The sequence below is a fragment of the Triticum urartu genome, chromosome 2, assembly GCF_003073215.2.
Source record: "Triticum urartu cultivar G1812 chromosome 2, Tu2.1, whole genome shotgun sequence".
Taxonomy (NCBI): domain Eukaryota; kingdom Viridiplantae; phylum Streptophyta; class Magnoliopsida; order Poales; family Poaceae; genus Triticum; species Triticum urartu.
The window spans coordinates 734678009-734693016 of record NC_053023.1 but is presented as its reverse complement, the minus strand read 5'-3'; the positions used below and the strand labels follow the sequence as shown (position 1 = coordinate 734693016).

Below are 15008 nucleotides of genomic sequence, written 5' to 3'. Positions count from 1 at the left end.
ACCAGTGCAATTACCTCTTTTTTTTTATACGTGAGGCTTTCCTTCTATTTTTTGAGTTCAGGCTTTCCTTTTTTAGTAGCGTAAGGATTTCCTTTTTTTGCACTAACAACTTTTTTGTACGTGATGATATCTTTTTTTTTTGTAAATGAGGCTTTCCTTGTTCCTAAAGTTTGACTTGGACGTGTCACATGCATTTTTTGCTATAGGGCGACATCATTTGCATTACGCAAGTTTTCCCTTTATTCTGATCGTAAATTTTATAATCTAACGGTTAAATTAATTTTGATGATGTGGATTAATGAGAGATCATGAAAGGTACCTTCAATTAGTAAATAAGAGATAAGAGATAAGAGAAGGAGCATGGACTATACTCCGCCGCACACCAGGCGGCGCCCCAACGAATACGGACCATATCCGCATGCGGGTTAGAGAGACGATATGGATTGTACATATAGTGAGTAGATATGGATCAGGGCTACCGCATCTGCCACCTCAGCCAAACCATTTTCCTGGACCAAATTATTAAAAGGACCGGCTAGACTCAGGTGACTGAATTTAGAATTTGGGCAAGCCACTTTTTGATGTGCCGTTTATTTTAGATCAAATGAAAAGCGAACATTCATCTACAGCCGAAAATGACTTGCCCAAATTCTCTATCAGTCGGTTTTGTCTATTGCCCCTCCCAGCTGCATGCCATGCACGTCCGTTGTTTTTCTGCCCCGGTTTGTGGGCCAATGATGCATGCAGTACAATTACGTTCATCATGAACAAACTGTAAACTGTGCATGTACATGTGTCTATATTTAATTGCTAGTCGTAGATCCTTACTACTACTAATTCTCTCTACATGCACAACGTCCATGTCAGCATGTGCCACATCAGCGTTCAGTTTCCAATAACAACCAATCGGTTCTCTCTGTGATCAGCCCCTCTCGGTCTCATTCCAGCGCCATTCCCCTCAGCAGTGTACGACAAAAACACAAAATCCTCGCCACTGACGGCAGTAGAAATCTAGTCCCCCCCCCCCCCCCCCCCCCCCCCCCCCCCCCACACACACACACACACCCCCACGAGTACTTTCTGGCTGTTCGGTTCAGTTCACCTTTTCCTTCCACTTCCCCTCCCACCTTAATTACCAATCAGTTCTGCCTCCCCCCGCTTCGTCTTCTTAATGCGTCTAACAAATCTGCCACCGCTGCAATCGCCTTGGCTCGCCGTGCACGCCAAATTGGCGCTGGTACATGTAGATGTAGGCTGTATAGCTATGCCAATAGCAGCTCGACTCCTTCAACCTGCAGGTTAACTGATCCGAGATGGAGAAACGAGAAGGATGGGCAGAGAGAAGGCTGTCCTTGGAGGAGTGTGGTGGCCTTTGTGGAAGGGAGCGAGGAGGCGGAGAGTTCGATCAGAGAAGCAATTGTTCAATCTCTTTGTTCAGGTAAGTCATACCTTGACAACAGTTTGATACTATTGTTGTATGTAATTCTTTTCGCTTCAATTTCAAGCTATAACTATCCTGCAAGATGGTGGGACGAATCTGAAGTCCCTGTTTTCGACACCAACCGCTTGCAGGTGTCGTACATGTTTGTCGGAACAGATCTGCGGCAATCCCTATCCTCTCCATATCAGGTTCCACCTACAACCTCTTCGTTGCCGAGTACGTTTGATTCTGCCACCGCTATCCATTTTTTGCCGGTTCACTTCTTAAATCTAGAGATTTAAAAAATGTTGTACCTAGAACAACATCAGTTGTCTGTCTTGAAAATTTCATGTATTGGTCGATGCAAAGCTTAAACATAGATGTTGTGTTCCAGATGCTAAAGATTGATATTATCTGGCTGTTCTACTGAGATTTTTCTATTAAATTTTACTCATTACTTCAGAGAAAGATGGATGGTCGTACGTACACCATACCTTTGTGGTCGTCAACTGAAATGGACTATTTTTTCAAGTATTATTTCACAGATTACTGTTTGCTGTTCCATTACTTGGTGGCATGATCTGTATTCCCTTTTTAAATGCATTCTATAATTATTTGTTCTCTATTATCCTTACTGGTATTTGTTTCCTTAACAATATAACAAGAATTGATTTGAATTCTTTCCACCGTTTGTGTCAAAGCTCTGGACACCGCATCTATTGATGACACCACACACCACTTGTGGATGCTTCGTTTTCTCACTCAAACACAACGCGAGCATGCGTTCGTTCTTTGAGTATTTAACAAAAAACTACCACATTTCATGAAACTGTGTCTACAAATTACCATTTTACAAATTTGTGCCAAAAACTACCACTTTTTCATTAATCTTTGACTAAAAACTACCATGTCGGGAAAGTGCCCAATTGCCTCTTCTAAACGCCTTTCTGACAGGATGGGCCCACCTGTCAGTATCAATCTTCTTCCTCCTCCTCCTCCCTCTCTCTCTAGCATTTCCTCAAACACCTCATGTGCACTCCGCGCTCTTCTCAATGGCGACGCCCGGCGAAGCACGCGACGACGGCCAGCAGATGGAAGCCCAGCGTCCTGGACGACGAGGTCGCTGAGCCTCACCACCTGGCTGCTCCCGGTCACCAGAGCCTTCCTCTCCTCCACCTCCTCCTCCAGCGCGCGCGCACACAGGCAGCCGCAGCCGGCGCCGGCTCACACGCACGCGACGAAGCAGTCCAGCACCCTGCCCCCATGCTCCATAGCCATAGCCTCGCCTCTGGCCTCTCTCAGACTCGTCGCAGCCTCGCCATTGAGTTGGCCTCTCTCCCTTTCACGGATTAATGGCAGGAGCTAGTCATGGACGCCGCCGCGCCCAGGCTCGAGCTTAGCCATGATCGCGCCCGGCCGCGCTTGCTGCTCCTGCTACTCCTTGCTGCCCGCGCCGGTTGCTCCCTGCTACTCCTTGTCACCCGCACCCGGGCTCGAGCTCAGCCATGGTCGCGCACGGACGTGCTTGCTGCTCCTGCTACTCCTTGCCGCCCGCGCCGGCTGCTCCCTGCTGCTCCTTGTCGCCCGCGCTGGCTGCTCCATGCTGCTCCTTGTCGCCCGCGCCTGCTGCTATTCCTTGCGGCGAGCTCCCGGACGTGGGACACGAAGACGAGGTGTTTGTTGAAATGCCTAAGACAGATACAGGAGGAGCAAGAAGATAGACACTGACGTGTGGGTCCAACTAGTCAGAAATGCGTTTAAAAGAGACGAATCGGGCTCTTTTCAGACTTGGTAGTTTTTAGTCAAGGATTAGTAAAAAAATGGTAGTTTTCAGCACAAATTTGTAAAGTGGTAGTTTGTAAGCACGGTTTCATGAATTGTGGTAGTTTTTTTTTTAAATACTCTTTGTTCTTTGATGACTTTTTAATATGCAAATTTATCTTTCTTCCCCCATCAAGCTACACATGGGTGGCACTTGGACACGGTTACCAACCTGACAAGAATCCACTCTAATTTTATTGAAGCTTCTAAGCACATGGGTAACAAAATATCTTCTAACTAATAAATTTTTAAGACTTGAGAAGATAATGATGCATCTCTCATTTGTGGTTTTTAGAATATTTGTTCGCTAGCCCACTATATTTGCATGCTCTATCCAGTTACATTTCCTGCAATCATTTTCCATCTATTGAATCCTATCAACCAGATCATGTACATAGTTGTTCAATCGGATTAAAGAAAATGGCTTTTTGAACTGATCGTAACTCGACTATGACACCTATTGTAGCAGTGTTATTTTATATTAGAATCAGTAATAAATAAAAATTAGAAGATGCACGCCTTTTTCGAAGGCTAGAAGATACAAGTAGGCAAAGAGAGTTTTTGTTTGAGGCGTCGATCCCCTTTCCCCATACTTGTTGGTAGCATTTTTCCTTTTTTGTTTCATATGGGTATGGCATCTACATAATATTTCTGACATCAGTTAGATTGAACCGGAGGCAGAGAACAACCTTGATACACCAAGTATTTTTGGTGATTCGAGGGTTTTGAGACCGTGTCTTTCATTCAAGTTTGCAAGATGTCAACTATACTCTAGGAAGAACATTTAGTGATTGCCAAAATGTACATATGGACGCCTCTAGCCTTGCTCTTCTTTCTTCTGTTTGTAATGCCCTGCCTCCTGAGGCCCTTGTAACTATACTCTGAGTTTGGTAATACAATGATTCAGGTGGGGGAGTCCCCCCTCCCCCCCCACCCCTCCCCCCGGGTGGAAATTCAAAAAAAAAAATTGTACATATGCATGTGCAGAATATCAAGTAATGCAACATGCTCATTTTATATTTTTTGTACTGCAAGAAATATGTAAGGGTCGTGTATATGAATGTGCTCTAGGTTGTAACAACTTACGGTTTTTTGTACTGCAAGAATTACCATTTGATTCACCAATAATGCACACATGGCACCTCCACTTTAGTACATTATTTGCTATCACATGTATATAAGATAGTTGTCATTGTTCTCTTGCAAATTATTTTCTTAAAATTCCCGCTGCAACGCGCGAGGTATCTTTAGTTATACTTATGGTGCGTGTCATTTGTGGATGAGTTGCTATATATGTAATCTAACATTCTTCAACGTACCACATCAGCGCGAGTCTGCATAGAGCAACCAATGAGTGGAATAGAATAAAACACCATTTTCCCCCTCAACTCCTCAAGCACGGCCGCTGCTCATGCCCCACAGGGGATTTCAACCCAGTCCGCCTAGTAATCCCGCACGGCCAGTGGTCCGAACCGAATCTACGCTGACGAACCGTGGCCACGCCTCCATCATCCCATCGCTGGAGCGCCTCTCCTCCGCCGCCCTTCCACCTCTCCTCCCTCTGGTCCCCTGCTCCTCCCGCTGCGCCTAACCACGCCTCCCTCCGGTGTCCTCTTACCACTGCGCCCAACCACGCCTCCATTGTCCCGCCGCTGGAGCGCCGGCCGGACGCCGCCCTTCATCCTCTCCTCCCTCCGGTCTCATACTCTTCTTTTCTTACTTTATTATACTATCCTAATTAATCTAATAAAATTAACCGTCCACACTAAGATTTAATTTGACGGGCTATGTTTTCACATCTGGTTGATGACTTCTCAAAAAAATATTCAAAGCAGTTTCACATTGCATGAACAGTTGAACATACATCCACTACCTTTTGTTACGCAATTTAATTCGAGCAAAAGGCGGAAAGCAAAAATATACTGTACTATGAAACTTCGCTTAAGAGTTTTATATACCTGGATACAGAACATGTACTTGGACTATACTGAACTCTCAAGCCATCCGCTGATACACGAGCTTTATTGTCAGGCTCGGAGGATTGAAGCCGATGCACAAGGCAACCAGCGCTTTCAGTAGTCGCCACCTTCCGAGCCGTCATCCTCATCATCCTTTCAGTGGCGGAAAGGCCCTCCAGGTGTCATGAAATCTCTCGTCGGTCGCCGTTGCGCGCTTGTGGCCTAGACACTCGGTTTTTTCCAGGTGGTGGCAATGCTCGGTCATGGACTTCGGCACCGCCCGTTGTTGCCTTTAAGTCAAGCCAAGAACTTGGACTCAGCCACCCTCACCTTGAGGAGCTGGTCGCGCAGTCGACACCGATGGCGGGAGGAGGTCTGCATGGTGGTCCTGGACCGATCGACGACCCAGACCTTTACAAGCTAGAGGTCCACCAGAACCCAAGCCGGCACGATAGCCGACTTCGTGAACGCCCGATGCTCCACTTTGGATAGGCATTTGTTGGCTGCCAAGGCCGATGTGTCGCCACCAATGAGGTAGCACTTGAGGCGGCCGCGTGGCTTGATGCACATCAGCGGGGCTTGGCGTGTGGGTTTGAGAGAGGAGCAGGGAGGAGAACCGGCGGTGTGTGGGTTGGGGGGTGGCTTTGCATGCAGGTTTGAGAGAGGAGCGGAGAGGAGAAATGGCGGTGTGTTGGGGAGGGGGAGGAGGGCTTGCATCTGTAGGCGGTGGGCTTAAATAGATGGCTGGAGTTGGCTTGTCGGTCACCACATCGGTGTAAACGCCGCATCGGTCAGCCATCCGGTCATGTCAACCGGCATAAATGTGGATACGCAGCCGTCTGGTCGCTTCCACTCTAATCGGCATGAATGATGGTGAAGGGTTATAAAAAAAACACCAGCGCAAGAATTTATAATAGATTCACTTTTATCTAAGTCCGACGAGGTGAACGTTCCGGAGTGCCTAAAATCTCCTTTAGTTTGGTACCAATTTATGGGATTTCAGATGTCCAGGCCTGTCCGGACATTTTTCTTAATCATCATTGTTTGATGGCAAAAATTATTTTGTACCGTTCGGTCGGAATATTTGAAGTGGATATTTTTGAGGCATTGTAGGGGATATTTTTTTCGAGACATTGTAGGGGATTTGGTGACTTACATTAGAGTTGCCCCGAGGGTAGTGTAGTTTGGTCCATGGTTCTAGTGGGTTCAATACTAGGTGCGCCCCGGGTCGCTGTGTGCCTGCGACGCCGAAGCCGCAGTCTGCCCCGTTTCGCACGTTCCTGCCCTCTTTTAGAATTCGTTCTTATTAGAAGTTTCTTGTGCATGTGCACTGCTGAGGATGATGATGCCTTGTCAGGGTCAGCCACAGGATGCAGTTATGATACAAGGAAACGAGCATGGACTAAACTCCGCCGCACACTGCATGCGACGGGAGACCGGCCAGCAGGCGGCGACGCCGACGAGTACGGACCATATCCCATGCGGGAGAGACGATCGAGGTAGGTAGATATGGATTTATACATATCCGCACCTGCCTCTCTTAAAAGAAAACTCTTCTCCGGCCAGAATGTGCCCATGCTCGTGCCACCTCAGCCAAACTTTGCTCCATGACCAATTTAAATTAAGCTACTCCTGCTGCTCGGGTCCCCAAGTATTCATTAGCTCCAGACCTTCAGATCGACCTGATGGACGGCTCATATTACCACCAGCACCAGTGCTGTGAGTGAGTGAACGTCCACGTCCACAACTTGGCGCGCTATAAATTCGGCGACTCCGAGGGGGAAGAGCAGGGGCACAACAACCACCAGTGCAACCAGCCGCTCTCATCCTCCTCACTGTGGGTGGCCATGGCCGCCAGACTCCCTCTTGCCGCGTGCATCGTCGCCTTCCACCTCTGCCTTCTCCTCTCGCCGTCCACCGCACTCCGCCGGCTCTCGGAAGCGGAGAGCTCGCTAGCCCGCCATGGCGTGGGCATCAGGCCCGCCTACCACTTCCTGCCCGCCAAGAACTGGCAGAACGGTACGTAGCAACTCCATCTAGCTGCTCTCTTTTGACGAATGAACTAAGCTACTAGTAGCTAATCTGATCCTTCGTGTGGACTGTGCATGGCCGACCATTTTCTGGTTCCGATGATGGATGGATGGATCATTCATGCATGCATGGTGACTTCCGGATTGTTCTGAGCAGATCCGAATGGTACGTACACGACGTCTTCTCTATGATTTGCTTTGCTTGCTTGCCCGATCGAGCAGTGTGCTTGCTTGCTTACTTGTTTGCTAGAGTAGGTGCCAAGCAGACCTCACATACTGGACACGTGTGATTAGTCTCGACTTGCCTCCTTGATTTTTTTCTTGGGATTCTCGTCTTGAGCCTGTCGGCAGGAACGTTGCCATCATTGGACACTGAATAGACGGTAGAGAAACAAAGGAAGACATCCCAAATCAACTAGCCCATGATTGAGATAGGGATGCTTTGTGTCAAGTGTTCCTGTCCTTCCACTGTGCGTGTGCCTGTATTGGACGTCAGTTTGTGATCCCACGTTTAGAGCGAGTCCAACGGAAGATACCAATTTTGACTCTCCAAATCCTCATTTGCAAAGCCTCGCCAAAAGATTATTTTCTCCATTTTTATGATCTTTCCAACCTCCCCAATTGGCCTCACGCTCCAGATTCCACCAATCATCATGCTACTAGTTTTCTATAACTAATAAACATGACTGATAATTATATTTTCTAAGGGATATATTGGCAACAACCATATTTTCTAAGGGATATATTATGTAGATATTTTTGATAATTTAATAATTTTCATTTTTGAATTGGACGATATATTACCATCAATGTCTCAAATTCTTACACTCACAGCACGCGCACAACACAACACAAGACACGCGTGTGCATGCCTAAATGCACTCACATATTTCTCCCTCAACCATGCGTGAACTGCTTGTAAATACTAGTGATCACTAAAGGGTTGTTTGGACACACAGATTTTATAAAACACGTTGCCCCTAATCATGTAGTATTGTTTTTGTGGATGTCCCCTAATCATATTTAAGGGTCTAGTTAACCACCTAAAACTATATTTGGCCAGGATTAGAAAATTAATATTATACTGTCTAACTGCATCAAATGTTTATGTAATAATTTAATTTGTACATATATTTCCGTAAATTAGTATCATCCATTTTATAAAAAAAATTGTCAACATACTACGCACACAAGACAAGCACGTCTCTCTCCCTGGACCATGCGTGAGTTGCACGTTAACATCAGTGATGAGACTGATCGGTCACTAGATACCTTGAGTTGTCGACGATCTGTCTGTTGCACGGAGAGATTCGTGCATATGCAAAGAAGCCGGCAGCACTGGACAACACTGATGTGAACATTAGTAACCACTTTCACTATTGGAGCTAACTGTAGCTAGCACCTAGTGCTTCATTTTGATTAGTTCACGCGGCTTTATTTGGAATCCGACGCGGACGTTGCATGGCAGCACGCTCTCGTTCTTTTACGTACGAATTCATGCGGCGACGCACGATAAGGGAAGGTGCGACGCACCACACCGTCGCACTGTCCATCAAACTATACATTGACCACAAACACCACCCACGGTGCATTATTCAACATGGTTGGTGCAACAACCTTCGCACTACTGTTGGTCTGTGTAAATCGCTCTACCTTGTATGTATAAGCCAGTGAATTTGTTTTTGTAAATGATCTCGTGGGATCAGCAGGAAGCTTTTTTTCAAAACAAGCTGAATTCCTCGTTTTTCACTTTCACATGGTCCGACAGAGCTACTGAATAAACTTTGACTGCCAACCCTGGATGTAGTCAAGCGAAGTTCTAAGTTGACCAATGTTTAGGAGGTTGGGCAAATCGGAATTATATTCTTATTTGAAAAAAAAATTGAAACCATATTCCAGCATGTGTCTTAATGCAAAAATGCTGCCCCTACGTTAACCTTACGTTACGGACGAAACACTGTTTCATACGGTTGGAAAGACCTAGCACGGTGCTCGGAAATTTCTCCCGCAGTTTTTATCATACGCACAGCATTTTCGGAGTGAATTAACTAACGGATTTCCATTGCATTGACGTACAGGGCCAATGTACCACAATGGCGTCTACCACATGTTCTACCAGTACAATCCGCTGGGCGCAATGTGGCAGCCCGGCAACCTCTCATGGGGTCATTCCGTCTCCCGCGACCTCGTGAACTGGGACGCTCTTGACACCGCGCTCGACCCCACCGCCCCCTTCGACTATAATGGCTGTTGGTCAGGCTCCGCCACAATCCTCCCAGGCGGCATCCCGGTCTTGCTGTACACCGGCCGCATCGACGCCGACAAGGAGGTGCAGGTGCAGAATGTTGCCTTCCCCAAGAACCCTGCCGACCCGCTCCTCCGCGAGTGGGTCAAGCCCGCCTACAACCCCGTCATACCACTCCCAGCCGACGTCCCTGGAGACAACTTCCGCGACCCGACCACGGCGTGGGTAGGCCGCGACGGCCTATGGCGTATCGCCGTTGCAGCCAAGGTCGGCGGCCCCAATGGCATTGCCTCCACGCTCATCTACCGGAGTAAGGACTTTCAGCACTGGAAGCGGAATGCCTTGCCATTGTACACATCGCGTGCTGCAGGAATGGTCGAATGCCCGGACTTATTCCCGGTGGCGGAGCCTGGCGTGGAGGAGGGACGACTTGGCTACGCGTCCGGACCAGCGAGCGGTGCTGTGAGGCACGTGCTGAAGTTGAGTGTGATGAACACAACCCAAGACTACTACGCGGTCGGCAGGTATGATGACGTGGTGGACACCTTTGTGCCGGAGGTGGATGTAGAGCGCAACGCCGACGATTGCCGGACCTGGCGCCGCTTCGACTACGGGCACGTGTATGCATCAAAGTCCTTCTTCGACTCGAGCAAGAACCGGCGCGTGCTATGGGCATGGGCCAATGAGTCCGACAGCCAGGACAACGACATCGCCAGGGGCTGGTCCGGCGTTCAGGTGCATCCTCCGGTCAATTTCCAATCAACTAGTTGATCATCCTCTTTATATTATTAGCTATGATGTGCACATGTAGACGGTTCCGAGGAAGGTGTGGCTGGACGAAGACGGTAAGCAGGTAAGGCAGTGGCCGATCGAGGAGATCGAGACATTGAGGAGCAAACGAGTTGTCGGCTTGCTAGGAGCGCAGGTGAATGCCGGTGGCGTGAACAAGATCATTGGTGTGGGCGCGCAGGCTGACGTGGATGCCATCTTCGAGATCCCATCCCTAGAAGAGGCTGAGACTTTCCAGCCCAACTGGCTGCTGGACCCTCAAAAGCTATGCGAGGAGAATGGTGCGTCCGTGCCAGGCAGGGTCGGCCCATTCGGGCTGCTCGTCATGGCCTCCAGCAACATGCAGGAGCACACGGCTATCTTCTTCAGAGTGTTCAGACACAACCAGAAGTACAAAGTTCTCATGTGCACCGACCTCACAAGGTACGATTAGAACACAGCTCCCTTAATTCAGATGGAATTTTCTGCTATTGCAAACTCATGTTTTTCTTGTTTTAACTTGTGTATCTCGTGTTGCGACAAAATGAGTAGATCGACTGGGAGGGACAACGTGTACAAGCCGTCATATGGAGGGTTTGTGGACATAGACATCGAGCAGCAAGGGAGGACCATATCTCTTAGAACATTGGTAATCAGAATTCTTCGTCAATTCTTTGCTTAGTTACATGCATCAAATGAATACCTTGTAATTTTGTTCGCTTCTCCCAACAAATAGATTGACCATTCGGTAGTGGAGAGCTTTGGAGGTGGGGGCCGGACATGCATCACGGCACGGGTGTACCCTGAGCACGCGGAGAACAAAAATAGCCATGTGTTCGTGTTCAATAATGGGACCGGACTCGTGAAGGTGTCCAAGCTCGAGGCATGGAGGCTGGCGATGGCTTCAGTAAACGTCGTGCATGGCGGGTGACTCCCTTAAGGGTAAAGTTAAAACCGACTCGGTTCCTGGAGGAACCACGCACTAGTTTAATATGTAGAAGTGAGGCTCAAGCCATGACCGACTAGACCACCACCTCATGGTGCGAGCCGGTAAGACCCAGGTCATTTCTCCCTAAAAAGTAAGGGGTTATTGTAGCATTTTCAATGTGAAAATAATGCGTGTCAAACAATTGGGGAGCTCCCATTCACTCAAGCTATGTATATGTCACTTATAAAACACCTACTACCTCTGTAAAAACGTCTTATATTATTGTATGGAGGTAGTACTTTACTAGGACAAAAAATAACAACGTTTATGTGTTTATGTAACTTTTTAAATAGAAATAAAAGAAAAATATGATAGGGTGTTTGAAATAATAAATATTAGGCTCCTTGGAATAATAGTGGTAGGCAACAAAGGAACTAATGTAAATAAAAAGTTTTTACAGTTGGCTTCTAAGCTTCAGGGATTCTCTTTTCCCTTATCCAATTGGAGTAAATGTTTTGTACAGTTGGCTTCTAAGCTTCAGGGATTCTCTTTTCCCTTTTTCTTTTACGCGTAATCAAGGCGTTGTCTTTAACAAGATCTGCCTCCGATACTAACGACGATAGCTAGAGACGAAATGCAAAAAATAATAATTTATTGAGTAGTTCAGCATGGTACGTACGCGTACGCGTTGTTTCTATATGATTGCTTTGCTCAGTGGCGGGGCTAGGGGGGACTGGCAGGAGCCATGGCTCTCCCCATGACTCAGGAAGTATAGCATAATATCCTTATTTTCCTTCAGGTTTTAAGAAATTTTGTGACGATTACTAATACTTGGCCCCTCTCATCAATACTGTCACGCATTTGGCCCCCCTAATCGTTTTTTCCTGGCTCCGCCGCTGGCTTTGCTTGCCAAATCGAGTAGTCTGCTTGCTTGCTTTGCTTACTTGCTCGATTAGGTGAGAAGGTGACCTCGGGAGTAGCTCACATCCTGGACACGTGATTAGACTCGACTTTCATCCTTGTTTTTTCTTTAGATTCCCGCCTTAAAATTTTTGTCGGCGGAAATGTTCACTTGTGTAGAGACCGTCCATAGCACATGGTTAAAATCTCCTATCACAAACACAGTTCCGAATGTCGCCTTACGATGGTGTGTGATAGGGGCTGCATGCGCACATGGTTAAAATCTCCTATTACAAACACAGTTCTGAATTGTCGCCTTACGATGGTGTACGATAGGGGCTGCATGTGCAGTCTACGAAAAAAATTAGTTAAGAGGATAATTGGTTTGATGCCAACATTTGGCATTGTCAATACTTGACAAGCCAATAATTGGCAATATCGAAAGTTGCCAAAAATTGACAACTTCTTGTGAGGTTGGCAAATAAACATGGTAACCAACCAAGCACTAGCCAATATTTGGCATTTACCAAATGTTTGCATGTTAATTTTTGGCATCAAACCAACCACGCTCTAAGTCTGCATATCACACATGATCCTCCCGAAGCAAAAAAGTGCGATTGGCCGAGAAATCACACACAATCAGTAAGAGTTGGACGTGTGAGATCTTTCATATATCCCACACGATTAACTGGAATAAAATGTTTACGTTCGGACAAGGTATTACACCCGATTGTCTTATAGCAACCGCATGGGCTGGGGTCCTCCATCGCACATGATTTCATGAGTGGAAACATTTGTGGCGCAGCCATATCACACGTGATTGTAGAAGCACAATCATTTGGGATGGGTACATCCATCATACACTAGGCGATGCCAAAATTGTGTGGGTTACTTCTTCCATCTCACACGTTGCTAAGACGAACTCGCGTGTGGTGGTTCGTCCATCCACATGCTCCGTTTATAGCAATCGCATGTGTTTTGTGTAGTCATTACGCACGCATCTTCTTATGGAACCGTGTGCAATGACCAAATAAGCAGGTTTATTATTACTCCCTTCGTCCGGATTTCTTAGGCCTCTTAGCCACAATTGCCCGTCCGGATTTATTAGTCCCTTCTACTGAATTCTCTTGAAATGAAATCCAGTCAGTTGCGGCGGACCGAGGGAAATTAACTAGCCGGTTTGCACGCAGCGAAGGCAACGGACGCGTGCACTTCTGCTGCTCTTTTGATTGGCCATGCCTGTGGCCATGCATCAACACGCGCGTGAACTGTGGGCCGCTGGATGCATTAGCTAAAGCATGCACTAAATTACGTGGCTCTAGAAAAGTTCACTGCAATTAAACACCAAAACTTTTCGCCTTAAGGCTGCTCGTAATGGAGAGTATCATATACTAGTATCATACATATGATACTAATAGTGTATCATACTACTACTTTCGTAATGCATAGTATCATAAGTTGCCTTATTAATTGTCATGCATGGCACAAAATAGTACAATATTTAATATGATACCACATCCTCTTTTTTCTCATTTAATTATGTGTCACCTCATCCAAAAAACCTAGTTGGCATGCATGATATTATTTATGATACTTTCATTACGACCAGCCTAATCAAGGCCAATTACTAGGTTCCTTGGTCCTGCGATTTGGTCTTCGGGCCGAATAAACCCGGACGGAGGGAGTACCTCATTATTTGCTCCATGTAATAAGCAAATTCACATTTTTTTATGCAACAAATATTACCTGCGATTAAATTTTTAACACACAATATGTTTCATATCCATCAAATGCACATCAGATTGGGACAAACCACAGTTGCTATGGAAGTGATTGTTGTAAACTGTGCAATTAAAAACCAGTCTCATAAGCCTGAATGTTATGCACAAAACAAGGAATTCAATGAAATCCCTAGGTAGGGATGCAAAATGCCTACATTGTAATCAGAGCAACTCAGCTGGTGTTGCGAACGCACCACCTGCATGCTTGTTTTCCTCTAGCTGGATGGCTAGAAGCATTTTCCATTTTTCTTGCCAAGTCATACATTTTCGTCGCCTCAACTGCCACCTTTGGCTACACTTGTCTACTTATCCGAGTCCTATCGAGATAGTGGTCGGTTTTTAACTGAAGAGTAGTACACCGGGTGGTGTTTTCTTGGGTTCGAACTCATGGTGTGTTGGGCATACATAAAGCAATGAAGACCTCACGAAAATGCCACAGGTTAATTTGGTACCAAAATATAGTCTCTCTTCGATTTATAGGGTTTAGTCTATCATCACATGTGCTGATGATAGTCGAATCACATATAATTTTGAACAACAGTTTGATCTCATTGTGCAAAAAACATGTATATCATGATGGAACCAAACACACTGATGTACAATATCACTACAATGCACATATAATGCAGGCACTAAGGGAAAATGAAGGTCAACTACAATGCACATATAATGAGCTTGTTGATGTTCTCACCAACTCTTTGTGGTTGAAGTTCTTTGAGATGTCACAGGGCAATGGAGTTCTATCTGTCAAACAAAGCACATTACGCTTTGCGGGTGAATGTTTACTTCAGCACAATATGTGATATTAGGTTAGGTTTTTTAGTTTGTAAGGGGGTCGGTGATCAATAAAATTCTTCCAGAGTCATCTGCCCCCTTTCCAGATAGAGGCAAGAGCAAAATAATATTTGCCAGGGTAGTGACAAGTGTGCTCCATGATAGAAAATTAGAAGATATTGTACCCTACACCGCTCCCTCTTGTACATTAGTCATGTAATTAATATTTACCTTCAAAATTTGAAACAATTAAATATTTTGACCAAAAGGTTTGATATATGAAGCATTTTATTTTTTATGACCACAATGTGATGCTGTCATTAAAATAATATCAACATTGAACTTGTCTCGGACGTGATGCCTATATACATGATCATTGCCTC

General features: G+C 46.1%; 1 protein-coding gene across 1 annotated transcript; it reads left to right on the top strand.

The window, feature by feature from the left end:
• The first annotated feature begins 6971 nt into the window (after positions 1-6971).
• LOC125540295 (fructan 6-exohydrolase) lies at positions 6972-11559 on the top strand. The gene is made up of 6 exons (XM_048703900.1): positions 6972-7218; positions 7387-7395; positions 9308-10209; positions 10286-10686; positions 10795-10891; positions 10979-11559. Exons 1-6 carry the CDS (start codon positions 7047-7049, stop codon positions 11171-11173), a joined length of 1776 nt encoding a protein of 591 aa, XP_048559857.1. The 5' UTR covers positions 6972-7046; the 3' UTR covers positions 11174-11559.
• Positions 11560-15008: the final 3449 nt, after the last annotated feature.

What these genes read in the sequence shown, in the direction of transcription:
- LOC125540295 (XM_048703900.1), top strand. Translation starts at nt 7,047, where the DNA reads ATGGCCGCCAGACTCCCTCTTGCCGCGTGCATCGTCGCCTTCCACCTC. An exon ending in GGGGCTGGTCCGGCGTTCAG is followed by an intron (nt 10,210 to 10,285) that starts GTGCATCCTCCG and finishes GTGCACATGTAG; the next exon opens with ACGGTTCCGAGGAAGGTGTG. An exon ending in CCATATCTCTTAGAACATTG is followed by an intron (nt 10,892 to 10,978) that starts GTAATCAGAATT and finishes CCCAACAAATAG; the next exon opens with ATTGACCATTCGGTAGTGGA.